The 20,372-nt window shown below is 35.8% G+C and overlaps 1 protein-coding gene across 1 annotated transcript in view; it reads left to right on the top strand.

Moving 5' to 3' along the window:
* The window catches only part of Slc15a5 (solute carrier family 15 member 5), a 78,811-nt gene that overhangs the window by 22,046 nt on the left and 36,393 nt on the right, over window positions 1-20,372 (top strand). The window contains exons 4-5 of the mRNA XM_047548082.1: window positions 4,859-5,079; window positions 9,488-9,674. Coding sequence (XP_047404038.1) covers window positions 4,859-5,079; window positions 9,488-9,674 — 408 coding nt within the window. The remainder of the gene's footprint in view (window positions 1-4,858; window positions 5,080-9,487; window positions 9,675-20,372) is intronic.

Genomic DNA, 20,372 nt, shown 5'->3' with positions numbered 1-20,372 from the left:
TGGTTTTTTGTTTTGTTTTGTTTACTATTTCCAAATTATTAGATCACCCAACTATGATGAAGTAAAACTCTATCCTCCCTCTGGCAAAGTATATAATCCTTATTTTGGCTTCTTCTTTTCTGATGACTAAATTGGAAATTCCTCAAAGCTGTAATTCAAAGCCATAGGTGACCTTAAAGAAATGATTTTTTATATGCTACCTTTTATTTTAAGGTAACTTTTCAAATGTGGACCATGCATTCCATTATGTTTAGCTGTCAAGCACGGCCTTCATTTGCATTTCTTCCCACTGCTATAATTTTGAGAACTGGCAGGTGACCAAAGGAGAAAAAATGTGCATCTACCATCTAGAGTGCAATGTAGGCTTTTTTATTATAATTAAGTAGCATAGATATTCATGATTAGATCAAGGTCAGAGGAGCAGAACATCAGAGCCAAGGACTTAAAGGTACAAAGAATAGAAAAATTGCTTTCTAAAAGTTTTTTTAAAATAGTAATAGCTACAATCTTTAAGTTTTGCAATAAAACATTTAAAATAGCTCATTTGTTTTATTTTAAAATGTGCATGCCTGGTGTGTTTGTCGTGCATATTTAAACCAGGGCTTGAAGTCTCAGCTGAATTTTTCATTCCAGCTTTTTTTTTTTTTTTCTGACTTCCCATTTCTGCTCCTGGTGCACAAAAGTAATTTGAGAATTATAATGACAGTGGATTTTTTTTTTAAGGCTGAGTCTATATGACACCCAAAATTATTTGTATAAAAGTCATGATTTTCTATTAAGTCTAATGGATTAATCCAAGGAGGTGGTGCAATGCTTAGATGTAGGTGATTTCAGCAGAATATCCATCCTGACATTCAGTGGTAACTACAGTTACACATGACAGCTGTCACTCCGCTTGGCAGACAGATGACTGTCTCGTTCCCTTTTTTGCACTTGCTGGCTGGCTTATTGGTTCCCTCCCAGTCTAGCTGATCAATTTAGGTTTATCACTTCACTGATTCCTTTCCCTGATATGACCCATCCAGCACATTGTCTATCTCTTCTCAGATTCTTGACTCACCTTCCTCCTTTGATAATTTTCTAACTGATGTGGACACCTAGGATTCATTCCAGGGATCTTGTCTCTTTTTTACATACCCTAGTCCCATGGCATTTAGTGTCATCTGTACACCAAACCCTCTGTTTCCTCTTGACCTCTCTCCTCACCTTCATGAGCCTTTGTTCTACTTTTTATTTGACATTTTGACTGGGTTATCTAATAATTTTACAAACTGAACCAAAATCCAGCTCCTGACTCGCTCCACTGCAAACTGGCACCATTTTGGGTTACTCCTCAACATAAGCCGAACACGCTGTTGTTGAAGGAGAAAAAAAGGAGTCAGCCTCAAATTTCCTCATGTCTCCAACTGCTTCCCACAGAAAATTCCACTGATGGTTCATCAGTGCATGCCCCTCGGTCCACTTCTCCTCATTGCTACCCCTGGGCTCATCCGTGTCACCACCATCACTTCCCTATCTCTCGGTTTTCTCACTTGTCCCCTAAAATCCAACATTCACACAGCTACCAGAGTTCCAGGGTAACTTTAAAAATACATACATGTTATGATATCTCTATTCTGATTGCAACTTCTTAATGGTTCCCCATACTACTGAGGGTGAACTTCAAGCTCCTTCCCTTGGCTAGTAGGGCCTCCCCACTAACCACCTCTTAGACCTCATCTCTTCCCAGTCTTCTCCTATCTCAGCTACTACTCCATTCATTTTCACTATTCTAGAACCTCTTCCAGATACTCTCTCCTTTGTGCCATGCCTGGCACATGTTCCTCTAAGCCTTTTGACTGCTTCAGTTCAAATGTCGTTTCTCTAGACGTCTCCTCTATCCTTACCCCATATCAGCCCCATTTTATTTTCATCATAGGACTTGTCTGCTATCTTCCTGTTTATAGTATCTCTCCCACCACAGAGGAGACCAGCAGTTTACACATTTTGTTCACTGCTTTATCCCCAGGGCCTAGGATAGTCCCTGGCTCATAGTAGATGCTCAATAAATCTGTTGAAAAATTGAACTATCACACATTCCCTTGGCATCTATTATGTGTGTTTGCTGTGCCAACGGGAGTTTCAAATCTCATTCATGCTTAATCATTTCCTCTTTCTTGACCATTTTATTTTTGTTGCTTCATGACAGTACATAAGATACATTTTGCTTAAATAAGTTTTTTTAAAGTGTATATTCAGTTGATGCCAGTGCTACTCAAAACTCAATCCATGGAGCAGGGCTGATCTACAAACTATTTGTCACTCAAATATAACAAAATAAATACAAACATTGGAAGCAAATACATAGAAATACTTATAGAAAATTACATTTTATGTCTGCTGACATAAAATTATAAAATAAAATAAAATATAAGGTATTTCATTCTAATTGTATTTCACAAATGTATTGACCATTACTTGAGAATTTTTTAAAAAACGTATTATTTCTTTGTTTGGTTATTTATTCATTTATTTATTTTGCAGTACTGGGGATTGAACGCAGGACTATGCACATGCTAGGCAAGCACTGTACCCATCAACTATATTCCCAGTTTGATATCTTATTTTTAACACAACTTGTGAGGCACTAATCTAAGCTACCTCTCTTTAGAAATAACATTAGTAATATTTAATTGTTTAATAATATTATATTGATTCAGCATGTATTAGGAATAGATCCAAATTTATCTTGCAAAAGTAGTGATTTTTTAAATGCAAAACAAGAAAATGTGTGCTTAAAACATTATAGTCAATACAAGTCACTGATTTTTTTTCAGGCTGGTTGTACTGGGGATTTAACCCAGGGGTACTTTACCACTGAACCACTACCCCAACTCTTTTTACATTTTTATTTTGAGACAGGGTCTCACTAAGTTGGCCAAGGCTGGCCTTGAACTTACCATCCTACTACCTCAGCATACAGAGTCAATGGGATTAGAGGCATGTGCCACTGCATTGGGCCAAGTCCCCAAATTTTAAAAAATCGTGTATTGGGGAGGAATGGGGGAAATATTTTTGGAAATAATCCATATTGCAAATAATTGTCATTTAATAATAAAGCCTATATTTGAAACTATAGAGTAATCTGGATCAATACTAATAATAACCTTGCTATGTATAGCACTGTTTTGCAAGAGTTGAGCAGAGAACATGTGGATGAGCCACAGAGACAAGATTATAAGGCAATGTCAGGGAGTTAAGCCTGCTAGTCCAGGCCTTTCCAGATTCAGTCTCTGGACTGTTCATCAACATGTTCTTATCCTACTTAAACCTTAAGTAAACTAATTGTAATAGCTAGGAAAGTCTCAGAGCAGTTCTGTCTGCAAAAATAAAGAACTGCCCGTTACTTCTTTTCTAAGAGACAGATGCTTCTGTCCCCTTGAATGTATCAGTCCCTGGGTCTTCGCTATGTCTGGCAGTGACTGAGAAGAAGCAATGACAACCATAGATATCCTGTCAGTAATTATCCCAACATACTTCCATATTACCTAGACACACCTCACAAAGGCCACTGAAGAGCTACAACTGCAATCACTCTTGGTCACTACCAATTTGGACTGGATTAGATTCAGTGACTTGAAGGTGAAAGGCTCCATATTCAATTACCAGGCCCCCAGCTTCCTCAATTAATCAAAGACTGACATAATGAGTCTATTACAACTCTTAAAGAAAAGATCAGATCAAATCAACATAACCAACTTTCTAACTATAAAAAGAAATATTAACCAATATTATTCATTTAAATACAAAACCCAAGACTCTATGATATTTATGGATCTTGTTAGAATACATTTAATCAAGAATTTTATTATAGGAAATCTGAACACAGCCAAAATGATGATCAAACAATATTTGGAGCCCTTATATCAGACTTCTTTGGAGAAATCCAAATGTTTTCACATTTATTATACTATTTATCCTAGAACCATGGTTTGTTGTCTAGGTAGTTGGAAGGATTTATCTGGTGGAAGGGAGTGCTGTGAAAAATTGTAACAATCACGATGACACAGCTGAACTGCTAACCCTATGGGGGTATCTTATCTGTCATTGTATCAGGAAGTCCTAATGGAGTGAAAAAAAAAAAAAGACGAAATCTGAAAGATCATAAAAGTAGCAACAATGAGGTTGCAAATCACTAGCAGTAACTGCTAACATCTGAGGCAATAAAATGCTTCTGCACTAAAGCAACAGCCATATAAACCCAGGTAAAGGAACAAGAAAAGTCAAAAGTCAACTTATCCTATGTGAACTTTCAGTAACACTATCAACATTCATAAAGTTGTTAAAGAGTTCAAAGTTTAACCTCATGTCTGATATTCAAGGATAAAGTCAAAGCAAAGAATACATTTCCCTTCATCTCTGTGTCAAAATAAGAACCACCCTCTACCTGCCAAGTAAAGTGAAGATTATTTATATAATGATTTATATTTTAAAAAATAGTACTGGTTCTTTGTGTCGAGGATGTAAAAGAAAGTTCAGGTTATCTTATTCATTAATGAGTTAAAGTGTGAGACTTCTGAGAGACTATGAAATCCTTTACTTTGGTGTTTTCTTTTGTCACCTTTCTTCCCTATTTAATATGTTCCCATTGATCTTACCTTTTTCATTTTTTACATCAGCTGTCAGGCACCACCCTGGGCTGGTCATCAGGATGCCAGAATCCTTGTCAGGAGCTTGTTCCTTTGAATGAAACCCCTTGGGTGCTGAAACCTCAGTCATTTTGCCCTTCATCCTTCTAATTGTCATCTTTCTGATTGACATCTGGGTAAGTTGAAGAACAATTCCTATACTGATACATAATATCTCCAATTATTTGCAGGTTGCTCCCTCCTGGCAGCATTTGGGGTATTTGTTAATGCACTGAAAACATGCTGCCTGCAAAATTTTCAGCTTGGCAGAGATGTGACAAACTGGTTAGACCATGCCAAGGAAAAAAATGGCGGCTGCTACAGCGAGCTCCTCGTGGAAGACACAAAACCCTTCTTCACCCTTCTCCCTCTCTTCATTTTTCAACTAATTTACAGAGTGTGCATTATGCAGGTAAGGAAAGACAATGAATAAACTGATCACTTGTTAACATTACAAGAAGACACATGCTTTCACCCCAACAAGGGCTTTACATACACTGCATCCAGCTGTAATTCCACAAAATCTTCTACTCATCAGAGGCTCTGATTTCAAGAGCTAAGTGGGGTTAGCAGAAGCATCCCTTAGGAACCCCTTGGCATATGCTTCTTCTAAAGAACTATAAATGTCTGACATTAGGTGCAGATGATTCTGCAGAGTGCATAGTCAGAAGGCATAAGAGAGGCACATGAAAATATCAGATTCACAAGCAATTACCAAGCCTCCTGTTAGCCAAAGGTTTGCCTTCCCCTCTCATTAAATCTTTAAAAAGTTGTACTAACAAGTGGCTAAACTGACTGATTTGAGTCCCACCTCCACCATCCTCTTAAGTAGAAGGACTAATGAGCAAAGGATGCTTTTCCCCACCCACTCTGTTAGTTCTATGGGGGATTCAGTGCCTATGCTGTGAGGAAATCAAAGAGAAAACACTAAGCCCAAAGTATCTTTCATAGATACATGTGATTTTTAAAACGTTTTAATGTAGTTATGGTCAAAGACAAAGTTATTTATGGAGAAAAATAAATGATTTATAAAAGTTTCTGAACATACTTGGGACTTTCTTCACTGCTGACCCCCAACCTGGAATTTAGAAGGCTAAAAGTGAGCTATAGGAATCAATCATAGAACAGTAGAGCTATAAAGAAACTTAGAGATCAATGCTGTAACTGCTTCATTTGTTAAAGAGGAAACAAGCTCAAAAAATTTAGTGATTTTTGAAAGGGATATGGGTGGTAGGTCACAGTGAATAGTAGTGAAAGGAATAGCAGAAGGGACCCTCTGAGTCTCAGAACAATGCCTGCTCCTCTAAACCAGGTGTGCAAACTGATGCCTTCAGGCCAAATTGAGTCTGTGGCCTATTTTCGTACATCCTGCAAGCTAACGAGGTTTTTATATTTTTATGTGGTTGGAAAAAAATCAAAAGAATATTTTGTAGCACGTGAAAATTATATGCAATTTAAATTTCAGTGTCCGTAAATAAAGTTTTATCAGAACATTGACACACTCATTGATTTGTTATATTTTTCTCTGCTCATACACAAAAACAGCAGAACTGAGTAGCTGCCAAAGAATCCATATGTGGACATATTTACCATCTGGTCCTTTACAGAAAGTTTGCTGACCCTTGGTCTAAACAATGCATGAAAGCTAGTCTGATTTAGGAGATTCAACCTCCCCCCTGATTCTATATTAGAAGCAGACACGAGAGCAGAATACAGCAAAAATATTATCCATGCACAGTCATATCAAAAAACAGCTTAAAATAGGGAAATTAGTAACTGATTATTAAGTGGCACATAGCTAGCCTCAAAACCTTCTATGAAAATAGCACAAATTACTAATTCCTTATCTACACCATCAATGATAATTAATATGTTTTTCTACTGCTGAGCCTTCTCTGTAAACCATTATATATTTCTTATTTACATAAATACAATAAATTTTGATAAATTAATGTTAAGCATCTCACCAAATCTAGATTCCCAGTTTATTGCAAAGAACAAACACTAATATTTATTGATCACCTAGTATGTGTCATAGCTTCAAGAAATGGTTTCTTAATATCTAATTTAATCCTCACGGCCAGCCTACCTGATGGAAATTATCATCATAAATCTGAGGCTCAGAAACACTAAGTAACTTATAACTTGCACATATATCAGAATGATCAGCCCCACTCAGGGCTGGTATTAAGCCAGTGCTTTGCTGTTAACCTGCAGTGCCTCTCTTAGACTGGGTTAAAAATCCCCAATACAAAAAAACTATATAGGTTCCAAAATTATATATAGTAATGTTATGCTAGAAACTTTAAAGAAAATGTTAGACCTTACTTCTGCAGAGGAAGCTCTGCAAGGATAGGCTGATACTAGACTTTGCCCCCAGATGAAATAATCACCAGTACAAAGGCAATCAAACTACCAAGAATAAAGCATCAGAGAATTCCATATTTTAAATTTAGTAGCCATTATTGACCTTCAGTTCCAAGACATACATTTAAAATATGTTGATATTAAGGCCAATGGGGTTGCCATTTGACATTACTGGCCACTCAAAGGTGAAAATGAATCTCTATTGACAGCAATTATTTCTGAATAGTCAGAGGCTTGTATGAAATAAAAGTATTTAAAATTTTAAAAGGGGATGATTTCAGAACTTGAGGCAGAAGCAGAAATGATTTCAAGCTTTCAAGACACTGGAGCCTTTTCTTAGATTAGGCAATATATTAATATAGCTTCACTAAAGATTAATAGTACATTTGCCACATTATTAAGTTAACAGGTTTCTGTGTCTGTGATTCATGCCGATAATAACTTTATTCCTATTAACAATAATTCTCATTTGAAATCAGTAACAGAAACTTCCAAGTTATGCTGGGAGGCTTTCAGTCTTAGCGTTGTCTGCTGCCAACACTTTTTTTTTTTTTTTCAAACACATCATTCATTTCCCTCTGATCAAGGGACACATGCTTAATAATTTTCTTAAAGTAGGGCAGAACGAGCTAATGTTCCCTTCACTCTTGCCTCCCGTACCTAACCAAAACAAGCCTTGTTTATTATCCCAAGGATCAAATTAAAACTTGGAAGATAAATTATCACCAGGATATATTTTATGTAGAAAGAAAAAAAGATGAGGCTGGGTGTGGTGGCGCACGCCTATAATCCCAGCAGGTTGGGAGGTTGAGGCAAGAGGGCCATGAGTTCAAAGCCAGCCTCAGCAAAAGCGAGGCTCGAAGCAACTCAGTGAGACCCTGTCTCTCAATACAATACAAAATAGGGCTGGGGGTGTGACTCCGTGGTCGAGTGCCCCTGAGTTCAATCCTGGGTACCCTCCTCCAAAAAAAGAAAAAGAAAAAAAAAATCAGTAAAAATGAAGCTCTTTCTCATGTCTAGGCAGTTAACTTAGCCACAGACTCGTTTTACGATTGGTGGACTTGTTAACAACTGTACTGACTCCATGACCCCAATGTTCCTCAAACCCTCTTGAACTGCACAATTGATTAGACAGAAGGAGTTAGTGGAACCATCAAATAAGAAGTTCTGATCCGGGTATTTGAGAAGGGCACCTCTCCCAGGACAATAAGGCAGGAGTCTAAGTGCAGTTCCTGCACTGGCAGCAAAAGTTAAAACCAAAGAACAGTTTTGAGAATCCATTCCTCAAGAAGACCTGGTAGTCTTTTCTCCATGCCACTCAGGATGTTTCTGCACCACCAGAAACTAAGGATACAGTACGTGCCACCAACTCAAGAACCAGAAAAGTAAGAGATTTGCTTTCATGTGACACAGTGCCTTAGTTCTGATATTATAACCTACCATGAGGCTTGGCATACAGGAAGAGGCTCTAAATTAGTGTTGTGGGGTTCAGTTAGCATTAGGACTATTTTAAAAATTAAAAAAAAAAAAAAAAAAAAACTAGGAGCTGGGATTGTGGCTCAGTGGTAGAGCCCTTGCCTACCATGTGTGAGGCACTGGGTTCGATTCTCAGCCCCACGTATAAATAAATGAATATAATAAAGGTCTAGCAACATCTTAAAAAAATTAAAAATTAAATAAAATAAAAAATAAATAAAATAAAGGTATTGTGTCCATCTACATCTAAAAAATACTTTTTAAAAAACTCACAATACATTAAGGGCTGGGATAGAGCAATAGTGTTTTTAAAATGTGTCTGTTACTTTACTATGCAGACCTTTTTCATGTAGTTCCCTTTGTGGTACACCAGTGTGATGTAATTCATTTAAAAGGAGACCACAAATGAAGGAGAATTTCTCTCCTTTTTCCGCATGTCACGATTAGAAACAAGTTCAATTCAGGGAGCCCAAGAAGAAAACCTACAAGAAATAATGTATATCCACATTGGTCCCTGCTTCTTGGGAAAGACCATTCTTATCTATTTTGCCATTAAACCAGATGTTAAAGAATCTATTTTAGACTCCAGTTTTTGCCATCAGGGTGAAAATTAACATCATTAATACTTTCTATGGTATTTTTGCTTTAACATTTGTGGGAAAAAATTTATTTTGCTTATGTGTAGAATTTAAGTGATTTCTTATGTGTCATCCTAACTACAAAATTAGTAGAAAATTAAGAAGATAAACTAAGTGGCAAGAGTCCTCTATAAAGAATCAGTAGTCTTGTTAGTTGACTAAACAGAGCTCCTATTGTCACAGATGAAGACCTTTTATCAGCTCATAATTAGGACCATGAAAAACTGGGAAATGTCCAACTCATCTCTCACAGAGTACGTGCAAGGGACAGGCATCTTATGCTTTGTTCAAATTTAAACCACTGTCTTAATGCACGACTGCTTCCTCCCTTGAATGTAGATTCCTTCAGCATATTATCTGCAGACCATGAATTCCAACCTGAATCTGGATGGATTTCTTCTGCCAATTGCAGTAATGAATGCCATCAGCATCCTACCATTATTAGTTCTGGCTCCTTTTATGGAGTACTTCAGCACCTGCCTGTTTCCCTCTAAGAGAGATGGACCATTTCTGTCAGCCTGCATTAGTAAGTACAGCTTACCATTTCAAGTAAACTGTCTGCAACTTCTTTAAAAAAAGAGAAAAAGCATTCTGCTGAGATCTAAACTAGCTACATGCTCTTGAGTACAGTCAGATTTTCACAGATTGCAAAGAAGGTAAATTTATAAATGATAACATGCGACTTCCCAAATCTCTACCTACACATCCACATCTTCTCTCATAACCATTCTTTTATGCCTCCTCAGAATTCATTATTGATAGAAAGAGATGGTAAAATTTCCAGTATCACTAAATGGCCTATCTTTCTTCAATAAGGCAGTTCTTCCTCCTAAGTCAATGCCAATATGTTCTTAAAAATGAACACAGGCAGTGAATTTTTTTAAATTTCTGAGCCAATAGCAAAATTTATTAAAAATTAGTATTGTGGGACTGGAAATGTAGCTCAGTGGTAAAGTGCTTGCCAGCATACACGAGTACCTAGGTTCAATCCCTGGCACCACTAAAAACAAGAAAAGAAAAGATCTTAGTATGGTGATACACAACTTCAATATAGTACTTCTCAAAATAGTAAAGTCTACAGCAATGATTTTCAAACATTTTTAAGTGTAATGATTGAAGATAGGATATCGTACTTAGGACACAACCAATAAATCATAAAATAAATTTTATTGCAATGGGAAAGAAGGAGCTTAAGTCCATTCTGATCACTCTGTCCTCTGCGTAACAGTGTTTCCTCATGCAAAAGTGCTGGTTCAGTCTAATCAGAATCAGGGGTCTGCATTGTGAGCTCCGATTTACCACTGATCTGCCACTGGGTGACTGAATGGCCACCTAAGCTCTCTTGTCTTTAGTTGGCTTTCTTTTCCCTTGTGGGCATAGCCCAGATGAATATTGGGTTCCTTTGTTCTTTAAGACATTTTAAAACACTCAGGAAGACATTAGTGCCCATAAATAGTTCTAACACATAGTGAGAGCTCTGTCAATGTTAGCTATTATTATGTTCCATGATTTGTAGAGGACACATCTAATTGATGGGCATAAGCAGAAAACAAAGGGAGTTTGGAACTCTTAGGAAACATCATGCAATGATAACCAAACATCTTATCCTCTGCTTGACAAACAATTCCACTGAGAAAGTCAAGGTCAGAAATATAGAAGATTCTCTTCTTCTGGTCAACCTGTTATTTTTTTTATTATTATTAGATCTTTATGGTTACACATGGAACCTATTCTTTATCTCTCTCCATACTGCTCGTCTCTCTCTCTCTCTCTCTCTCTCTCTCTCTCTCTCTCTCTCTCTCTTTCTCTCAGTTCTGAGGAATGGACCCAGGGCTTCACACATGCTAGACAAGTGTTTTACCACTGGGCTATAGCCGCAGCCCCTTATTGTACTGTGAAGGCCATACATATACTTCCTGCTCTTTCTGTTTACAATAAGTTACATTTTAATGTGTAAGCTTCCTGGTATTTATTAAAGCTATCAACAAGTTTATTCCAGATCATACCCACTTCCGCATATTTGAAATAATATCTATTCTTAATGAAGAGTATTTTTTCAGGATAAAGTTAAAATCATCTGGTATATTGTTCAATGTTGTTGATGAACTAAATATTCCCCTTCAATATTGGTAATAAAACCTGTTGCACAGGAAAAAAGAAAAACTAGACTCACTTCAAAGAAATTAAGCTATGTTCCACTGGGTACTGAATACTATATTCAGTTGTTTCTAAGCCTGACTTGATTCATTTATCATTTGCATACTTGTTCATTTATTTGCATAATATTTTGCTATGGGAATATAAAAGTGTGGTGATATGCATCTTTTAAACTAGATATTTGCTTAAGTTTTCCATATTCTGGTTATGATTATAGAAGATTAACAAGTTTTATCAGGACATAAAAGTACAAACCTAGGGTACTTCTTGATACTAATTTACATAATTGGATTAGTCTAATATTAAAATTTCCTTTCACTTTGAACTCAAGTGCCTGAAAATGTGGGTGAGTATAGAAGTATATAAATTATGAATGAACATATATTTAGGAGTTCCTGGTTTGAACCTATTCAGTTTCGTATGCATATTATATTGAACCTCTTGATAAACCATCATTTAATAGAACAAGGGTCACAAAGACAGTGTCATTTGAATTCAGGCATTCTAATTTCTAAGGCCATTTTATCATCATTCTTAAAATTAGTCCACCCACCAGCCATACCTTGCTGTTACATTCTAGAAGTTAAATCATCAGTGTTTACTTGAGCTCTTTGCTGCCCTTCCCAGTTAGCACAATGGCCGTTATTCCCTATACTCTCCTGACCTTCCACATTCAGTCATGTGCCTTCCAGATGATAAGGACAATGCCAAAGGAGGCAGATGATAAGGACAATGCCAATGGCTAAGGTTTGACATGCAGAAGCCCAGCTCAAACTAAGTCTGAGAGATAAGGAAATCTCACCCAGTTAGTCAAATTAGAAATTTAACAAAAGAAACAATAAAATTTATTTTATTTATGTGGTTCATAAACAATGCAGTGAAAAAGGGGTTTCTGATTCAAGATATGACATTCCTGAGTTCTTCACCTAATGAATCAAAAGTAGTCAAAATACCAACTATTTGAAAAATTCTCTACAACCTTCCAGGTCTATGAAGGCAAAGACTTGATAGGCTCAAAGTGTTTTATCCGGACTTTATTTTCCTAATATTATACTTACATAGAATTATTTAAAGGTCAACACTAATTCAAAAATCTAGAATTAGTGATATCATTGTGATTTATCCTCTGTCATAATTGATCATACTTCATTTTGGCCTTTTTCAATTAAAAAATGTTTACACCATGCGTATTTCCTTTCCTTAGCATTAATTAAAATCCTGCAGCATGTGGTATTCAGCAGCTAGTGCTGACATACACAAATATTAATCTGACTAAAATTAGCCTAATTAAGACAGTTATTAAGTCTTACACAAAGCAGAAATGTACAACACAGTGGGTAGCAATTACTGTGACTCTTAAATATCATTTAAATTAAAATGTAGATGAAATATATTTAAATATCTTCAACATCTTCTTTAAAATAACCTGAAAACTCTAATTCTAACTAAAATTCTTCTATGATCCAGGTCAGTCAAGGTGTTGATATCTACACATTCCCAGTACATCCATTTTTGGTTGGAACCAAAGTGATTGTACACTGAAAACTGAGTCAGGGATCACTAAAATTATTATTATTTCAGGCAAAGTTATTTATTTCTATATAGTTTTCAAATGGACAAACTTTCCCAATAACATTTATACCCATTGCAAAATATTTGATAGAAGAAACTATGTAAACACCAAAGAAGAAACATAAATATCTAGCCCCCAAAGTTATTCATTTTAATTATTCCTTTTTAAATAAAAGCACATTAATGTACCCAGTTCTAAAACTTAACTTCAAATTGGAATTAAATTTGAGGTGAAGTAGACAATCTCAAATACCATCTGAAGCAGTACTTGATTCCTCATAGAGATACATCTGTGTATCTAGTCTCTAGGTAAATGAGTTACCTGCTCTACATTCAGAAATTAAAACACTAAGTGAAGCTAAATTTCCTGAAATGAGTCCCAGTGATCTAAAAAGAAACAAACAAGAGGGATAGCTCAGATCAGATATAGAAACACACCACTAATAGAAAAAAAATTTAAATTAAAATTTAAAAATGCCATTCTAATAGTAAATGATAAATATCTTCCCCAAAGGCAGCAAATGCATATGACAATAAAATCATAGCTGCCTCTATAGAGTGACTTGGGGACAACATTGTGTTTTACATGAGCCAATTTCCTATTCCAGAAATTTGCCAAAATCTTAGATCCAAAGGGAATTTATCAAGGACTCAACAGAATTTTATATTTATAGTTATGAACTTACATATCAGAGACTCATATATCAGACTACTCTTGGAAACCTCTTAGTTTTCTCAATGAATACATTTCACCAACACCTAAAGAATCTTAATATATCCTCTTTTGAGTATTAGATTTTGCTTCAATACAAAATGGCAAGCACAACCTTAATATTTGAATGAATTTGAATTCTTTCTTTTATTTCATTGTGGTCTAATTTGGAAAATTATTGCATGTGAGGATGTAGAATATACTATTAAGAGCTTCAATACTCTTAAAGGCTTGTCTGCAACCACACAGCCAATATTAAAACATACATTATTTATCTGAATATAATATCTCCTTTGGAACCATTGTGCTTTATCTTATAAATACAGGTCTGTAAGAGGTTTAAAATGTGTGCATTCTGATAAACTGCATTCTGCTTTGGATATGTTGTGATCGCATATAAGTTAAGAATTAAAAATGAATTGTATTAAATTTAGGATGGAATCAAACTTTGCTTTGAATTTTTAAAAAGTCATTTTTCATTGGCACTGGAGTACAATAGTAAATTAAAAGCAAACACAGTTAACTAGATTCTTCAATATGCTTTGCCCTAAAATATCTGGGTAAAGGAGTGCTATGATTCAAATGTTTTTGTCCCCTCCAAAATTCATGTTGAAACTTAATCCTGAATACAGAAGTATTGGAATTCTTCAGTATTCTGTCTTCACCTTCAGTAGGTGACTTTAAAAGATATATCTGTGTATCTAATCTCTAGGTAAATGAATCAGATTAGGTGCCTGAAGGTTTGTTCCTTTTGCCCAACACCTTCTGTCATGTGAGGACAGAGCACTCCTCCCTTATGGAGAGGTAGCATCCCAGGGGCCATCTTGGAAGCAGAGAGTAGCCTTACCCATCTGCAAAACTATGAGAAATAAATTTGTATTCTTCATAAAATAGTCAGGCATTTTATTTTAGCAGCACAAATGAACTAAAATAATGAGTTAAACATACTTTGTGCTTGAAATTAGAGAACTGTATTTTATTGGAATTTGCTAGATCAGATCTGATAATGTTCTGTGCTAAAGCAGCTTTCTCAAAGTTTAATGTGTATAGGAATCATCTAGAGATCGAGTTTAAATATAGATTCTGATTCAGTTGTTCTGCAGGGGATTGAGGGGACTGAGATTCTGCATGTCTACAAGCTCTCAGGTGATACCTAGAGTAGTGGTCAGTCACAACATATTGAATGTCAAGAATAGAGGAAGAAGGCAAAAGACTGCCCTCTTAGGTTTCATTCATATATTCAGTCAACAGTGGTCCAAATAAAAACCCACAGTTTGTTTTCAGGCCAGAGGTAAAATTCAGTCACAGTCAATAAAAGCCCATGACTAAACAAAAGGGTAGTCAGTCATTGTAACTCATGGACCAAATCTGGTCTACTATCTGTTTTTATGATTTATAAGCAAAGAATGGTTTTCACTGGTGACCATTTGCTAATTGTTTGGTGACAGGAAATATTAACTTTGAATCCCAATTAAATGAAATTGTATCACCCCCTCAAAGAAATTATTTTTTAATATAATTCATAAAAATAGAGATAAATTTATTTTCCTTCCTAATACTTAAGTACCTTATGTCCTTGATTTCACCTTTTGACCCACAAAATTTAAATATTTATTATTGGTGGTTTACAGAAAAAAATTGCTAAAAATGCTATAAACTTTCTGGGACAAAATATAAGTCATTTACATGGCACAGATGATAAAACCCCAAAATGTGTGATTTTTTTTAAAAAATAAGGTTGCCTTAAATTAGTTAGATTGAGGGCTGACTTAGAAAATGGTCATAGAATCTAAATTCTAAAAATGGTTTCCCCTCCATGACGGGAATCAACCCAGGGTGTCATGCTAAGTGACCACTGAGCTACACCCCTGGCCCTCAAAATATAGAAGAGGAATTTAAAGATATAAACCTGAAATACTATTGAGAACTCCAGTGCTCTTTTGATACTCATTTCTGGTTTTATAACCTCTCTTCCTAACTGGAAGTCTCTTCTTTGTATCCATGATATTCTAAAATTTCATGTTATTGTGCCTTGGTACAGACCTTTTTCAATCACCATCCTGTTGACTCATGTGGACTCTTTCAATCAGAAAAAAAATCAAATCATTTTACAAAAATAATTTCCTCCCTTCTATTTTGTATTTTATTTTATTTTTTATTTGTTCTAATTAGTTATACATGACAGTAGAATGCACTTTGACACATTATACATAAATGGAGTATAACTTTTGTTTCTTCTGGCTGTACATGATGTAGAGTTACAAGGGTCCTGTAATCATATATGCACATAGGGTAATAATGTCAGATTCATTCTACTGTCATTCCTACCCCCATACCCCCTCCCTTTCCTCCCCTCCGTGTAATCCAAAGTACCTCTATTCTTCCCTAGTGCCCTCTCCTTATTGTGAATTAGCATCCACATATCAGAGAAAACATTCAGTTTTTGGTTCTTTGGGATTGGCTTATTTTTCTTAGCATGATATTCTCCAGTTCCATCCATAATTTCATTCTTCTTTAAGGTTGAGGAATATTCCATTGTGTATAAGTACAACATTTTCTTTATCCATTCATCTGTTGAAGGGCACCTAGGTTGATTCCATAGTTTATCTATTGTGAATAGAGCTGCTATAAACATTGATGTGGCTGCATCACTGTAGTATTTTAAGTCCTTTGATTTTAAGTCCTTTGGGTATAAACCAAGGAATGGGATAGCTGGGTCAACTAGGGTTCCATTCTAAGTTTTCTGAGGAATCTCCATACTGTTTTCCATAATGGTTACACCAATTTGCAGTCCCACCAGCAATGTATGAGTGTACCTTTTCCCCCACATCCTCACCAACATCTATTGTTGCTTGTATTCTTGATAATTACCATTCTGACAGGAGTGAGATGAAATCTTAGAGTAGTTTTGATTTTTTAACTCCCATTGATCAAACAGATGTTAGACTTTCCTAAAAGAACCCAACAAGTCTCTTAAAATTATTTCTTCAAATGGCAACAATCCTGTGCTTTTCGTTTCTTTGGTTAGTTGGTTGTTATTTTGCTATTGCTGTTTTTATTTCCTCCCTGTTCTTTTTTTTTTTTTTTTCGTTGTTGGTCTAATTTCTCACACATGTCTTTAACTAGATCTTCCAAATAGTCTACAAATTTTAATTACAATGGTCATATTTTGTTCCTAAGGTTTCTTATCATTCCTTTTTCATAGAAATATTTATACTCATATTCTCTCAGCATATTAAGTACAGATTATCTCTATTTCCTGTCTGCCTTTTTATATTGAAAGCTCTTCTCAAGTGTCTGATGATCTTCAGTTGTCCATTTATATGGACTATAAGAGAATAGTATGACCAAGAATAGTATGACTATAAGGATAATAGTATTACTGTGCATAGTATGTCCATGTACAGAGGTGGAAATTATCAAAAGGTGTGCTTCTGTAAAATCACTTTTCAGGGAGCCAGTCATGTTATTGTGAAGATATCCCCACCCTCAAATAATATAGAGAGAGTTCTTCATGGAGTCATTCAGTTTCCTGATGACTCCATCAGTCAATCAATTTCCTGATTTGAGAGTATTCCCTGGTGCTGGGAGTGAGGCTTGCGCAGGTAGAGTGTGGGATTCCTCAACATTCAGAATCATAATTTGTCCCTCTTCCCCATTGTCAGCCTCACCCTTCCTCCTTGAGTCCAAGGTCACACCTAATTAAATTCTGTAATCTCCAGTCTCTTGCAGGAGGAAGGGAGGGAAGATGAGTACACATCTAGTTTTAAAGTAGAAGTGGAAACTTGGGAATCTTGCTGCTCAGTATGCCGAATTTCAACCAGTCCTCCCACCTTTAAGAGTCTTATTCCCTGATATTGTAAATGGTGTCTAAAAATTATTTTCAGTAGTTCATTGCTAGTCTGTAGAGAAATATAATTGAGGTTGTGGGTTGACTTTGCAACTTGTAACATTGCTGAATTCATCCATTACTATTAGTAGAATTTCCTTTTCATATTTCTAAGGATTTTTTTTCACATTCTATCATGAATCACAAATAAAGACTGATTAAACTTCTTTTCTTAAAAGAGAGAAAGAGAGAGAGAGTCTTATCCCCACTTTCTGAAATTCCCAATGTCTCTAAGTTGTAAGCTCCTAAATGACTCTTTTAGGTGACGAGGGTTATGCTTTTTAAGTTTCTTTTTCAGTAATTTAGGTTGTAGCTCCCACTCATTTGCTGAATCAGTTACCACTTGTCTTCCTAATTTTCCATTTTTTTAATCTCCTGTCCAGTGTTTTCTCTTTCTCTGATATTTTACCTTTCTAAAGTTTCTCTGCTATCATTTAACTGGAATAAGGAAAAGGAGAGAAAATTGTATGATCACTCAACCATCTTAACTGGCAGTCTTTATATCCCTTTGAATATTGGAATAGAGATAAAAATCTATTTTGTTGTAAAGAAGGATCTTAAAACTCCTAAACTTGCATAGCTCTTTCCAACCTGCAAAGAACCTTCACCATTGCATATCAGCTCATACCAAACTCTGCAAAAGATATCAAGGAATCTGAGAAAAAGTGATTTGACCACCAACAGTCACACACCTAGTATGAACCATACTCAGCTCTGCTGGTAGAGACAATTCAATCAGAAAGATGTTTAGCTATTATCTAAGTCCTAACCCTGATTAATCATGAATTGAAGAATATAATTGTTGGAGGATTTTTCCCCCTTTATGAATTAAAAATAAAAATCCTCCCATGTCTCATTCTCTTGGTGAAAACATATTTTAAAAAGCATCTAAATTTTGTAAACAAATTGAATATTGTATTATCATTTTAATTGTTTGTCTTAATGTCAAAAACAGAGTACAAATGGGAAAAGTATTGAGTTGTATATCCATTGTCTGGGATAGTTTACCTCTTGCACTTTGAGAGGGAGAAAAAGGCTCAGTAACATAAGCTACCAATCACAGGCAACAGCTCTAATTTCACCAGACTTCCCTTTCGTTAAACCCTACAGTGGCTGTCGAAATACTCCCCCTCTATTGTCTACATTTCATCCCCATCCACTCGTTCTCTGCAGGTAACCAGCCTAAGTTGCAAAATCAAGATCTTATGGTACATATCTGCTCACATTCACCTTTCTGTTCCCCAGTCTTCTCTGTATTCTAAACATTATGTATATTTTTTCTTTTAAGGAGCTTGTTTTATTCCTTGCTATGATCATCCTTCTGGAGCTCACTATCCTTTTTCCTCTCTTATCTTCTTCAGGACATTTCTGTATTATTTGCTTCTTGCTCTTATATATTTAACTTTTCCTCATCTCTATTGGCTCTTCCTCTCTGCATAGAAATAGAAACAAGCCTTCACCTCTTACAAAACAACTTCTTGTAATTCTGCTAAATTGTTAAGCAAATTGTTTAGCAGCATTCTCCATTTCTACACATCGAACTCCCTAGATTAGATGACACAACTTAAACACACTTACAACTTACACACACTCACCCCCACTCATACTTCAAAGCCTTGCTTTCTGATTTTGTCATGGGAGTTCTGTTGAATGTAAAAGGTAACTGATAGTTCACTCATCAGCACAGTTGACTTGTCATGTGTTTCCTTATCTTCTATGTCTCAAGATATTTAATTCTGTGATCATTTCCTCGCGCACGTGTGTGTGTGTATGTGTGTGTGTGTGTGTGTGTGTTGCCTTTGGTGGACCGGGGTACTTGTCTTTGTAGTAAAGAGAGGTAAACAAAACAAAACCATTTCCAGTTTTATGAAACTTCCAAACAAGTAACTGAAATAGGTATTGTAGAAATGAACACATTAAAAACATTTCAAATTATGGTAAATATGTTAGAAATATGAATATAATGGGGAGAATAACAGGCAGAACCTAATTTAGATTATGAAGTGCATATCTGAAGGGCAAATAGGCATTAAACACATGAAGAGTTGGGGGGAAATGTTTTAGAGGTAAGAACAAATTAAAGTCCCTAAGGTTGGAAGAGTTTAAGATACACAAGAAAGACAAAGAGGATCAATGAGGTTGAAACATGGTCAGAAAGGAGAAAGTAGCAAGCAATTAGAGAGAAGTGAGAAGCAGAGGCAACATCATATAGGCTATATTAAGGAGTAGGGATTTCCTCTGCATCGTACGGAGACCCGTAGAAGGGATTGAAGCTGAAGAGTAACGTTTCAATTTGCAGTTTACATAGGATCACTCTCACTTCTGGGTGCTTGATAGGTTAGACATGGACAAGAATGGAATCAGGAAGACCAGTTAATATGCTGCTGCACAAAGTCTGAGTTAAAAATAAGAACAGTTTGGCTTAGACTGATGGCAGTGGCCATGGAGAGAAGCAGGTTGGTCTTTCATGTATTTTAGAAATAGAATCTATAAAACTTAATGATATATTCGGAGATTTGGGGAAGGAAAGGGGACTCCTATCAACAAACCTGAAGGATGTGAAGGAGTCTGGGAAGAGTGAAGGAGAAGAATTCAAGGAAATGACCAAAAGTCTGTTTGGTATGTCTTCCTCCTTGAAACCTTCCTTCAATCTTTATCTATCTTTCTGAACTTTGTTTTTAAAGAATTATATTCTTTTTATCCTGTCTCAAATGCAAGTGCTTAGACATTTTCTTCTCTCCCTTTTCAAACCTCTCTTGATTTCACCTGACCTAAACTCCCACTCTAGCCTATGGCATACCACCCTGAATGTGTCTAATCTAAACTTCCACTAAATTTCCACTCTAAGCAAATGATACAGTTAATCTTTCTCTTGATTCAATCCATGTCCAGAG

This window comes from Sciurus carolinensis, chromosome 4, assembly GCF_902686445.1.
Source record: "Sciurus carolinensis chromosome 4, mSciCar1.2, whole genome shotgun sequence".
Classification (NCBI taxonomy): domain Eukaryota; kingdom Metazoa; phylum Chordata; class Mammalia; order Rodentia; family Sciuridae; genus Sciurus; species Sciurus carolinensis.
The sequence above is the reverse complement of the archived record's forward strand: the minus strand, read 5'-3'. Positions and strand labels throughout refer to the sequence as shown.